The sequence below is a fragment of the Hippopotamus amphibius genome, chromosome 10 (genome assembly GCF_030028045.1).
Source record: "Hippopotamus amphibius kiboko isolate mHipAmp2 chromosome 10, mHipAmp2.hap2, whole genome shotgun sequence".
Taxonomy (NCBI): domain Eukaryota; kingdom Metazoa; phylum Chordata; class Mammalia; order Artiodactyla; family Hippopotamidae; genus Hippopotamus; species Hippopotamus amphibius.
Window position 1 is genome coordinate 53133208 of NC_080195.1, and position 12559 is coordinate 53145766.

The 12559-nt window shown below is 41.7% G+C and overlaps 1 protein-coding gene across 1 annotated transcript in view; it reads left to right on the forward strand.

Annotated features, from left to right (window-relative positions):
- IGSF11 (immunoglobulin superfamily member 11) overlaps positions 1-10601 on the forward strand; it is a 120597-nt gene extending 109996 nt beyond the window's left edge. The window contains exons 5-7 of the mRNA XM_057697977.1: positions 5624-5746; positions 6547-6697; positions 8268-10601. Coding sequence (XP_057553960.1) covers positions 5624-5746; positions 6547-6697; positions 8268-8712 — 719 coding nt within the window. The 3' untranslated portion in view covers positions 8713-10601. The remainder of the gene's footprint in view (positions 1-5623; positions 5747-6546; positions 6698-8267) is intronic.
- Positions 10602-12559: the final 1958 nt, after the last annotated feature.

The window sequence follows — 12559 nt, forward strand, 5'->3', positions numbered from 1 at the left end:
CAGTAAGTCACATTGGTTTTCAAACCACTAAGGGGGTCTCATCTTCCTGATGCTGGACCCCAGGGCTGGGCTGCCTAACGTGTGGCTCAAAGCCCTTGCTCCCCAGGGAGAATCCTCAAACCTGTGATATGCCCCTCCTCTTCTGTGTCCTCTGCTAGAGGCGAGGGTCCCATGAGGGTCCCAACCAGATCACTTCTCCTTTCCTACTAGACTCTATGTGAATCTTTCTTTACAGCCTTGGTTGTCGAAAAGCCATCCTCCTGATTTCAGTGATATTTGTTCTATATGTAGTTGTAGTTTTGATGCGTTCATGAGGAAGGTGAGCCCAGTCCTCCTACTCCACCATCTTGGTCCCACACACACTAAACATTCTGACATCTCAAAGTGAGAAGGTTTATGAAGCTGACAAAGGTTCTTGGAGGTTTGGCCAGAGAGGAGGTTGGCAAGTTCAGGTCCAGACTGTGAAAATCATTGTATAACATTCAGAGAATTTGGATGTTATCTTTGAGACCATGGGTATTGACTGGCCTTTTTATAAAGCCAGAGAAGATAGCTAGATCTGTATTTTAGAAACAGCCACAGCAATCAGGGTGAGAGATTGGCAGCCAGGTCACAGATAGGAGGCTTCGATAATAGCTCTGTCAAGAAACGGAGAGGGCCTGAACTAAGGACCTGATGGTCGGGATGGAGAAGGGATGAGGGCAGGGTAGGATTCAGGAGAGTTGGAAGCCAGAAATCAACAAGACATGGAGCTTGATGGTACATTGGGACTCAGAGAAGAGTCAAAGTTAACTCAGATTTTTGTCTTAGGCCATTGAATGAACAGTAACCATTAACTCAGAGAAGATGTACTTAGAGGTTTGCTTGAGGAAGGTAGCAAGTGAGTTACTGGTCCTCTGGGATGGGGACTGAATTAATGATAATGGCCACAGGTGACATTTCTTGAGCACTAAGCACCATTCTCCTTTGAGAACTAAAGCTTAACAATCAACGTGCAGGCATATTGATTTGAAAGAATCTACTGATGTCAAGTTAAAAGCGAGACTGATCAGAGTCAACCGTTCTGGGAACCTAGACAGAAATGCATCGGAGAAAAGCAGTCACGAGCTAATCAGTTAGTCTTGATTGTAGCTGTTGTAAGTGCATGTTCCTGACCCTGTCTGTTGCCAGTGGTGAGTCATTATATTTTATACAAATGCCGTGAGTGGTATTCCAATAAATAACAGATTTTAGAAGCAAAATAAATCCTTAGCTTAGTATTTTGATGTGTGATTCTACACAGTGCTGTTAAAAGCAGGGGATCGAAACCTTGCATTATCCAGATACGCCCAGTAATGTTCACTGGTGTTTTCTAGTGTTTGAAAACGTATTTGCTATAGACTGCAGTTCTTTGAAAATACTTTAATGTCAGAAATGCAGCGAGAGCATAGCATTGACATGTATATATCCCACCTCACCTTCCCCCTCTATGTCCTCAAGTGCGTTCTCTGTGTCTACATCTTTATTCCTGCCCTGTCGCTAGGTTCATCAGTACTGTTTTTCTAGATTCCATATATATGCATAAATAGGTTTTAATTTGACATTTATTTTGTGTTAATGTTCCCATTTTTTACTGTTTTTTTATCACGTTTGTAAGTAGTTGAGATAACTTTTTACATATTAGTGAAATATGTAGCATGTCATAGTATATTGGTTCAAATAACAATAAACCATGTATTCCTTATTATTTTTTTCTACAGAATACTTCTGAAACTTTTGTATAAGAAATGATTCACTGTTTATTATTATGATCATTCATTATTATTTAAAATGCATAAATCATATAAAATATAGAATAATTTGATTTAGGAAGCCTGATCTCTCAACCTGAAATCCTGAATATTAGTATTTATTGGAATTTGGAGACATTCAACATTTTCCCAGTTTCTTGACTGTTTCTCTTATGAATCAGAAAAAGATGTAAATTTCCCAAGAAATGCCAAGAGGGAATTCCCACGTGGACGCCTTGCCAGGCACTGTGCGTTATCTCAGTCCTCACATAGCCTGTGACGGAGGCACGCTGGCAGTTCCCTGTCACATGCGAGGAATGGAACACATAGATGCAGAAGAGGTGGCACATTCATGCCACCTGGCCAGCAGGTGATAGAGCAGCTTCCACCCAGGCTGCCTGAGTCTAGAGCACATGCTCTTAGCCGGCACACCATCTACGAGGCAGCAGAGAAGTGGTTCTGGAACTAAGGAGAAAGGATGGACATGGAAATGTGTGCTTGTATTTATTTCTCTCTCTATTCTGTAGGGCTTTCTGGTCTAGGTACACAGCTTGCATGGGATACAGTGTTGCTGTAAACTAAAGTGGAGTGGGGTGTGATGCAATTTGTTGCTTTCCAGACTGTAGTTTCACATTGTTGAAGGTCCCCTATTCTTTAAAAGAAGGAAGATCAAAAGAAGTGACAGAAGGGATTGGCCCGTCTCGTTTCAGAAAGGGCCCTATGCCTGTGGCAGGGAGCAGTCTGCTGCTGGCTGCAGAGATGCTCCTGTCTCTGCGTTGCCTTGACTATGTAGGAAAGCCCTCTCCTGCTTCTGGTTAGAGCTGTCTTATGATGTGTCTGTCCCATCCCGTGATTACGTTCTGAGTTAGCTCCGGCGTGGTGTGTCAGCCTCACTGAAGAAAACTTTCTTAAATCACTCTGCTTATGGTGTCTGTGTCTGTGAAGGCAAAGGGAAAAACAGTGACCTCACCTTTTAAAAATAACTTTCTACAGCAAGAATCTTTACAGTTTACCTCTTCCTGTGTGCCAGAATGCTGCTTACATCAGCTGTTAAAAATTTCCCCAGTTCTCTGAATGGAAATGTCAGCAAAATCACTGGCCTGGTGTGAGCTGATCAGATTTCTAGAATTTCAGGATTTAGGAGAACAACGCCATAGTGCGTGGAATTGTGGGGTTTGTTGCCCAGAGATTATGATTTTCTTGCATGATGACATTTGCTAACGTATTGAAGGTGGGGTTAGACAGATGGCTTAGTTTAATACTAACAGCATTTGGAACATTGATTGCAAGCTTAGGAAATGTCTTATAGGTGCACCTCACCGAATATTTGTGGTTTTAAATACCTTACTAGAAAGTCAAGTGTGTATATGGTGATTATGAGCTTTGAACATGGACAGACCTGATATTATGTGCTGCTGCTTGTGTGCTGTGTGATCTTTGACCAGTTGCATAGCTTCTCTGAGGTTTTTCAGCTTTGAAAAGCAGGGACTATAAAATTTAAGGTTTGTAAGGTTAAATGAGACGTGTTTACTTTTAGTGCGGTGCGTGTGATACACAATAGACGCTCAAGAGAAGAGAGCCCATTTGTTTGTTTATTTATTGCCCACCTTTCTGTGTGCTGGGTGATTTCTGAGAATGGTGATCCAGTGATGAACAAAACAAATGCAGTCCTCTGTCTTAATGAGACAAGTAGGCAAGAAATTATAATAACGGGGTAAATTCCAGCAGTAGAGAGTACAGGGTTCTGGGGAGCACAGAGGAGAGACAGTGAATGAGAGCCCAGAAAATCAGACAGAACATGGAGGGGGAGAAAACAGTTTCCCTCCAGATTGAGTGAATTCACTGAAAAGCCTTGTACTTCGGTAACCATCAGAGTTGTTTGTTTTTAAGGAAAAAGAAATAACACACAAGTGTTAACCAAATAACCACCAAGTATATTGACTTGGATGCGTACAGTACAATCCAAATGTCCAAGTAGGACGTAAGTCTGAGTAAATAAGATATCCATATATTATGGGTTGGACCATTTAAATTCTTCCATTGAAAAACAAAAACAAAAGAAAAAAACCCATGTCCTTTCCCTGGCCTGTATGTTGAGGTTAATAGCCGTGTGTGTTTGATGATTCAGAGTCATTTGTTAACACGACCCACTGTATTACGTTAGAAGGCAGGGAGATAACCCTGGCGGCTGTGGCTGTCTGGAGGCTTTCAGAATTTGTTCATCCTCATTAGATGCCCCTCTCACGTGCTCCCCAGCACCCTGTATCCCCTGATGTTGGCACTTAGCCCACTTACTGTGATTTCTTGCCTACTTGTCTCGTTAAGGTACAGGGCTGGATTTGTCTTGTTCATCATTGTATCACCACCCTCAGAAATCACCTGGCAAAGCTGCTCAGTAAATATTTATTTGTTAAATGACTCTGCCTCTGCCTTTGATCTAAATAAAAATGAAGGTTGCCAGCAGAAACTAGGTAACTCAATCATAGTTTCACGTAGAAGTTGTTAGCACGGGGTAGAGACAGCTCCAGGTGCCCTAGGAGTACCTGGACTTTGTGCCAGAAATGAGCCCTCAGGAGGCTTTTCCTGATTTGCTGCTGTTGTGAGTGGTGGAGGCGACTGGGTCCTGCTGAGGGGAGGCAGTGAAGCCCTGAGCTTAGAGGTAGGACAGCCCTCCATCCAGTTCCTGTTGCCCAGCTGTGTAATCTTATGACTCATCTAAAGCCTCAGTTTCCTTATCTGTTCCATGGGATTGATGCTAATAATACCTCTTCAGAGTCACTGTAAAGATTGAGAGAATATATGTAAAAGCTTAGCCCGTGCTTGGCACGTAGTAATAACTATTAACTTCGATTTTTATTATCACTGTAATAATATGTTTTGTTTGTAAGGAATAAATAAACTATCCCCATGTTGATAAATTACTAAAATGGGAACCACTGAACTAGTTCATGGTAGTATCAGTGTGGTCACCTGGAAGGTGCACTGCTCCGGCCTCCTGCTGTGGGGAACGTAATTGGCTGACAGCCCCAGCGGCTTCCTCCAGCATCCAGCACTCCTCCGCACCCAGGCCACGCTTCTCCTCGGCAGCTCCCAGCCAGTCGCCAGGCACAGTGGGCTGCCAGTGCAGGCCTGTTCCTGCAAGATCTGAGACGCCTTTAACAGGTGACTTCGGCTCAAGGACTTCCCATCAGCCTGGCGGGAACTTCCGTAACGCTGTGCTGCAGTCTGCGATGCTCCCTCTCCCCTTCACAGGGGCCAGACCTGCGCTGCAGTCTGAGCCGCTCCTTGCTTCCTCCAGCCTCCTCTCCATTTCCTTTACTGGCATTTCCTCCAGTAAACCTCGTGAATGTCTTGGTGTCCACTTCTTGGAGAAGCTGAACTTACACAAATGGTTATAATAGTTGTTGGAAGGGAGTAACAGTCTACACCCTTGAGCACAGAGGGGGTATTTTCTCCATCAGGTATGAAGCAGACATTATTATAGTGAGTTTAACTTCATCTGTATATTACTGCATTTCCTCAGAATTAAAATCTGGTGTTTCTGATCATGAAGTCTCTAAAATAGGCATTAGCCAACATTTCCTCAGGGAAAGCTGCTCACCTTTAGGACCTCACACTAATCTGCAGATTAAGTTGTAAGATTGCCCTTAGTTAGGCAGTCTTCTTTAGCTCCTGGTCTTTAACATTAGGTCATTTATTTTTAGTCTTTAACATTCATGAACCAAAAAAAAATCTCTCCAAAAAAGGTACTGATAGTTCTTCACTGTTTATCTCTTTTTATAGCCTTCTGCTGATTTCTTTGGTTTTCTTATTTTCTTTCCTAAATACTCACTTGACTGTTATTTTTGTGACAGACCAGGTCCAGGGGACAGTCACCATCCGCAACATCAGCGCCCTGTCATCAGGTTTGTACCAGTGTGTGGCTTCTAATGCCATTGGGACCAGCACCTGTCTTTTGGATCTCCAGGTTATTTCTCGTAAGTAAAGTTCTGATGTCCGCTCTGGGTCTGAATGCCAAGATCTTTGTTAAACTAGGAAATGAAGAGTTCTGCTTAATTGTTTTTAAGTTGTTTGAAGAGTAAATAGAAATTCTTTTGATTTTAGTCATCATTGAAGATGTTTAATAAGTGTATTAGTATACTTTTCAGCCTCAGCAGTACGACTTTATGATAAAATGTCTTCTCAGGCTCAGTAGAATCAGATCAGTTCTGATTGTACAGCGCTATAGACACATAAGAATTTGTAATGATCTTAGGATCATGGCAAGACCTTCTTGAATTTCTTCCTAATCCCTTACATCTGCTTACATGTTGGGTGCCCAGGTCATATATAAGCAGGGCAGAAATTTTCTCTTCAGTTGAGGATTCTGGGTTGTTTGAATTCCAGTTGCAAAAGGGAACAACCCGGCTGTGATGAGGTGATAAGTTACCCACTGCTTGCCGGGTTCATTTGGGGTGGGCCAAGCAGCTAGTCAGGTATGGTCTTCTTCCTGCTCTGCCCTGGTTGTGGCTCTCCTACAGCTGTGTGTTGTGTAATTGTTTATTCATTTGGTAAATGTTTGTGAGCCTACTGCGTGTTAGTCCTAGCCACTAGGGATACAGAAAGTTAAGTGAGGTTTGACTTTAAATGGACATAATACTGTAGGCAATTTTGTACATTTTAAGAAGATTCTTTGGTAGCCTTATATGTTTATGAAGTTGTATGAGCATATTCTATTTCTCTTTCTCTCTTTCTCTCTCCTTTATTTCTTTAAATATACCTTAAATATATTTTGCAGCCCAGCCCAGGAGCATTGGACTAATAGCTGGAGCCATTGGCACTGGTGCAGTTATTATCATTTTTTGCATTGCACTAATTTTAGGGGCATTCTTTTACTGGAGAAGCAAAAATAAAGAGGAGGAAGAAGAAGAAATTCCTAATGAAATAAGGTTTGTATGTCAAATAATTTATCCTGCATAGCCAATGTCTGTATTTCTACCTCATTTTGGCAGCTACGGTTTCCTGGCTAATTATGTGACTGTGATGGCCAAGAGAGTTAAAGTGGCCAAGTGATATCTGCTTGTACGTTACATCACTCTTCCTTGTGGTGCTGCTCAGCTTTATTTACTGCATCATGAAAGGAGGGCAGCGGGTAGTCTGTCCTGTGCCCAACTGAGAGGACATTCACCTGTGTCACGCCTCCCATATCGCCAGTGTGGGTGGGGTTGGGTGGCTGCCATAGTAAAGTTAGTTTCGAACAGGTGTTTAATATTAGCATTTATAAATGATGAGAACATAAAGCAAAAAGAACACCACCTGTGCACAGATAGACCAAGGCAGTATAGTTTGGTTGAAAACAGTTCAGTCAAGAACATGAGTATCTTAAGGAAACAGTGTCAAAATGAGCTTGAAAGAAAAGTGACTCTTGGCGTATTGTGGAAATATGGAGGTTCAGGCTCAGTCTCAGATGGCGTCACGTCAATATCTTTACTGAAAATGCACGAATGACTCCAGTCTGCTTAGCCTGACATACACAGCCCTTCATAATCTGACCATCACCTGCTTCCCTGCTGTTATCTCTCACGGGTTCCCTGATCACTCATGTTCTAGTCTGTCCTGTCTTCTCTTGTGCCTCAGGGCCTTTCCTGCAGCCTCCACCCTCTTTCTGGACCATACTCCTTCCCTTCTCATTCATCTCCTCAGTACATTCCTCTGGTTCAAGACTAGTCCAGGTATCACCTCCTAACATAAGCTGACTTAGACCCTTGTCCAAACTTGAAGCCTTTGCAGATATTCTTGCCTTGATTTTCACCCTCATTTGACCATAGGCTTCTTGGGTAGAAGAGTTGTGTCTTTTCCACATGAAACATCTAGCAGAATGCCTGGTACTCAAGAAATATTAAATGCATTAGTTAACACCTTAAATGAACTTAATGACTTCTCTTAGCCTCTTGTAATTCTTAAGGGTTTGAACTATTTGTGGGGACAGATTTCATCCCAGAGTAAGATTACTGAGGAAAACCTCTCAGCACACCACAGCGGTTTCTCAAACCGCAAATGCAGTAAAATCGGGCTAACTCTAATAGTTTTTTGAAGTTCCTACATCTGTAGTTTGGTTTCCTAGCTTTACAGCAACTAGTTCAGTGGATTTTATTTTCCTATGTAGAGCAAAACCAAATTATATACACACCCCCGCCCCGACACACACACACACGTATATTTCAGTTACATTGGAAGACACAGTCTTTGAGAGATTTGATATTGCTTTTTTTTTCTTTTACTCTTGGAGACTGAGAAGCTGAGGGAGAACTTTTCCTAAACATTGTCTTAAAGGGAATGAATGTCAAAGCCGAGGCCACCAGAACTGCCATGTTTGCTTTCATGATCGTGTGGTCTGCCCTGAGGGTTTGAATTTCACAGGCATATTAGCCTGAACACAGGAAGAAAGAGTCCTGGACAGTTGGGTAGGGCAAGCCTCAAGTAAATCCTAACAACAGGTTTATTTTTGTTCCATTTCAGAGAGGATGATCTTCCACCTAAATGTTCTTCCTCTGCCAAAGCATTTCACACCGAGATATCCTCCTCGGAGAACAACACCTTGACCTCTTCCAATACCTACAACAGCCGCTCCTGGAGCAACAATCCCAAAGTGCGCGGAAACACAGAGTCGTTCAACCACTTCAGTGACTCGCGCCAGTCCTTCTCCCTCCACTCGGGCAACGCCAACATACCATCCATCTATGCCAACGGCAGCCACCTGGCCCCAGCCCCACACAAGACCCTGGTAGTGACAGCCAACAGAGGGTCGTCACCGCAGGCCATGTCCAGGAGCAATGGCTCAGTCAGCAGGAAGCCCCGGCCTCAGCACACACATTCCTACACCGTCAGCCAAGCAACCCTGGAGCGCATTGGCGCCGTCCCTGTCATGGTGCCAGCCCAGAGTCGGGCCGGCTCCCTGGTATAGGCCACGAGTGGATGGAGTGTGCAGAGAAGAGGCAAAGGATGCCCCCATCCCGGGGGGAGGGAGGGATGGCGGAGTGCTGGGAAGGACACTTTCCTGACCATGATCCTAGTGAAAAGGGCAAAGAAAGGGGCGGTGCTGTGACCTGGCCACTCAGATTTGTAAAATGAACTGGGATGCTCCAGCACGAAGACTCGTTTCCCCACCCCAGCTGTCCCAGGATTCTGTTTAAAAAGCTGGATCTCACAGATGTGCCAAGCCGTGGAAAAAGGTATAAGAGCAGAAGAGCGTTTAAAACTCAAACTGCAGTCCAGATGGGCTTGTTTTTTAATTCATGCCTAACGTAATAATTTTTGAAGAGACTAAAGTGCCAGATGGAGTTTAAATAATAAAATTATTTAAAAAGATAGATGTCTTTAGAAAACATACTGAGCAACCCTGTGGTAGGGCCTGCCTTTCCCCATCCACTCTTGATGTAGGGGGCCGGTGACATAAATGGCGAACGTTGGTCCTAGCAGGGCTGGCTCTTGTATCATAGAATCAAAATGTTTTACACCAACAGAATTCAGTAAGGAATGGGCGAAAACTAGAAACTTCTTTGAGAAGCCCTGTCATATTTATTTATTTATCACTTCTTGGACCATGAATTTCATATTTGGAATATTGCTATATTGACAGATTATTGCCTGTCTATGTTTTTCTAGGGTCTGTTATAGGTCCATGACAATTACTGTTCATTATTTCCTGGGAAAATATTTTTTAAAAGAAAACTTGTTTTTAAAGAAAAAAAAATACGCAAGAGGCATTGGGTTAGGAAGGAAAAGACTGCTGTTAACACTATGGTCAGGGAGCGTGTTCCTTGAACCCAGCAGGAGGCCCATCACGGAAGACCTAGGTCGTGCTGGCAGCGCCAGAGCCGGGAGGCGGGTGGAAGGGAGTTCCTGGCAGCCTCTCAGAGCAGGGCTGCCCAGGTCTCCCTCGCTGTCACACCAGGTTGCTCTTAATGAGGGCAGCACCGCATGCCTTTGTACTGCGGTAGGTAACTTTTTTCTTGTCTGACAAGTTGAGGTTACTAGGTTGTTACAGGGAGGGCAGGAGTTGCTTTGTTCTTGTTTTTTTCAAAATGGTTGTTTTTGCAAAAGAGATAAGACTGAGACAAAAGGGATGTCTTCAGATATGCTCCCGGGAGGCTCTGCCCTGTACTTGTCACAGCTCAGGGTTGCAATTTTGCCCAAATGCGTTTTACACCACTGTAAAGCGGCTCTTTGCAATTAATTACCTGCCTTTGAAGTTCACCAGGTAATTTGCAGACTCTCCACTCTATTTGTGCTCTGTAGGTTTGGCCATGCTTGTATTGGTGACCATCTTGCCTTAACCACACTTAAAGCAACACACAAATGATTCCTTCTCAGATTTGTTTCCTAAATTATTTATGGTACTGACCGCTGGACTGGAGAGGAGCATCTTTTCTTTCCCCAGTGTTGTCTCTCATTTCCTCTTCCCACTATGCTTTTTACCCTCTTTCCCTGCAAGCACAGTCATTACAGGAGGTGGCCTCCTGGTTTTCAGATTTATTTGAATAATGGAAACCAACAGCTGCTGCATACACTGTTTTTCCAAGAGGGCTAAGCTCAGAACCTAACCATTGCAACCATTCCAATATTGATGAAACACTGAATTTATTTTAGCATTACTTATTTTTTTTTCCATTTGATGGTTCTTGACTTTGTAAAAATTTAAATAAATGAATGTCTATACTTTTTATACAGAAAAGTGAAAATACCATGACAGAGAAGATGATACTATCAGATGTTGTTTAGAAAGGATTTATCTTGCACTTCTTTATTCTTTCTAATTATCTAAAATTCAATAAAAGTTTATTCATATAAAAACAAGTTGTCATTAATTATATACTAATGAATATGTGATTTTGTATTTAATGTTCTCTTAATGTTGTAAGCATTTTCCATTCTGTTAAATAGTATTTATGTTAATTTTAATGAGCATATAGTATTCCAAAAATTACTTAGCTCTACTCTTATCATTAGAAATTTGAGTCCGTTTGTCACATGTGTGGTTGAAGATGCAATGATCCTTTTCATACACTGAGCTATTTTCATGTTTTCCTCTCCGGAAGTTCACGAAGACAGGGTCCATGACTGCCTTTTTCACCACGTATCTCTGTCACCTAGCACAGTGCCTGATGTGGGTATTGAGTAGATAAATGATGATTTCCGAACTGAAGTTGCCAAGTTTCAGTTCAGAAAGTTATGGTCATGATTGTAGCTCTTAATGTGTATTGGGTCATTCCTTTAACTTTTTTTTTGAGGTAATCATATATTTACATGCAGTTTATAAGAAATAATAGAGATTCCCATATACCCTTCACCTAATTTTTCCAAAGGGTAATATCTTGCATAACTACTATACAGCATCACATATTGACATGGGTACAGTCCATCCACGTTTTTCAGATTTCAGCATTGTACATGCACTCCTGTATGTGTATGTGTGCATGTGTGCATTTAGTTCTGTGGAATTTTTCATGTGTGTAGATTCACGTGGCCACTACCACAGCCAAGATATAGGATTCCTTGAACTATTCTTTTATAGTCATAGCACCTTCTTCCTCCCCAAGTCCCTAATCCCTAATTGCTTCTCCATGTCTATAATTTGCCATTTCAAGAATGCTATATAAGTGGAATCATGCAGTATGCAACATTTGAGGATTGACTTTTTTTCGCTCAGCATAACTTTCTTGAGATCCATCCAAGTGCACGCATGTATCAGTAGTTCATTCCTTTTTATTGATGATTAGAATTTCATGGTACAGATATACCACAGTTTGTTTAACCATTTACCCATTGAAGGGTACGAAGGATATTTGAGTTGTTTCCAGTTTTTTGCTATTACAAATAAAGCTGCTATGAGCATTTATTTTGCATGTTTTTATGTGAACATAAGTTACTTCTCTGAGATAAGTGCCCAAGTGTATACTGGCTCTAGCACTGTTTGTTGAAAAGTCTATTCTTCCTCCAGTGAATTGCTTTCACACCTTTGGAAAAAATCATTTTAGGCACATTTGTGTAGGTCTCTTTCCGAGGTCTCTAGCTGTTTCTCTGATCTTTGCGTCTGTTCCTCAGCCAATACTGTGCTGACAATTGTAGCTAATGAACAAGATTTAACACCTAGTAGAGTGGTTCCTCGCACTTTATCCTTCTTTTTCAAAATTATTTTAGCTATTGTAGGTCGTGTACCCTTTCTATGTAAATTTTAGAATAAGATGATCTATGCCAACAAAACACCTTAGTGTTTTAATAGGAATTGCGTTAAGCTTATAGATCAATTTGGGAAAAACTGGCATCTTTACTGTATTGTCTTCCAGTCCATGAGCATGTTTTGTGTCTCCTATTATTTAATTCATCAGCATTTTGCAGTTTTCAGGATACAGATCCTGTACATGTTTTGTTGGATTTATCCCTAAATATTTAATTTTCTTTGGAGCAATTTTGAATGTTACTGTATTTAAATTTTGGTTTCTATTTGTCGTTAGGAAATGGAAATGTGATTGAATTTTTGGTGTTAATTTTCTGTTTCGCAGCCTTACTGAAATCACTTCTTCAGAGTTTGATTTTTCTCTTTTGTGGGGTTTTGTTTTGTTTTTTTTTTGGTAGATTCTTTGGGATTTTCTACATAATAATCATGTCATCTGCAGATAGGGCCAGTTTTACTTCTTCCTCTTCAATCTGTGTGCCTTTTCTTTTTCTTGCCTTATTGCAATGATTAGAATATAGTACTATCTAAAGTTAAAGTGGTGAGTATGATATCCTTCCCTTGTTCTCAGTCTTGG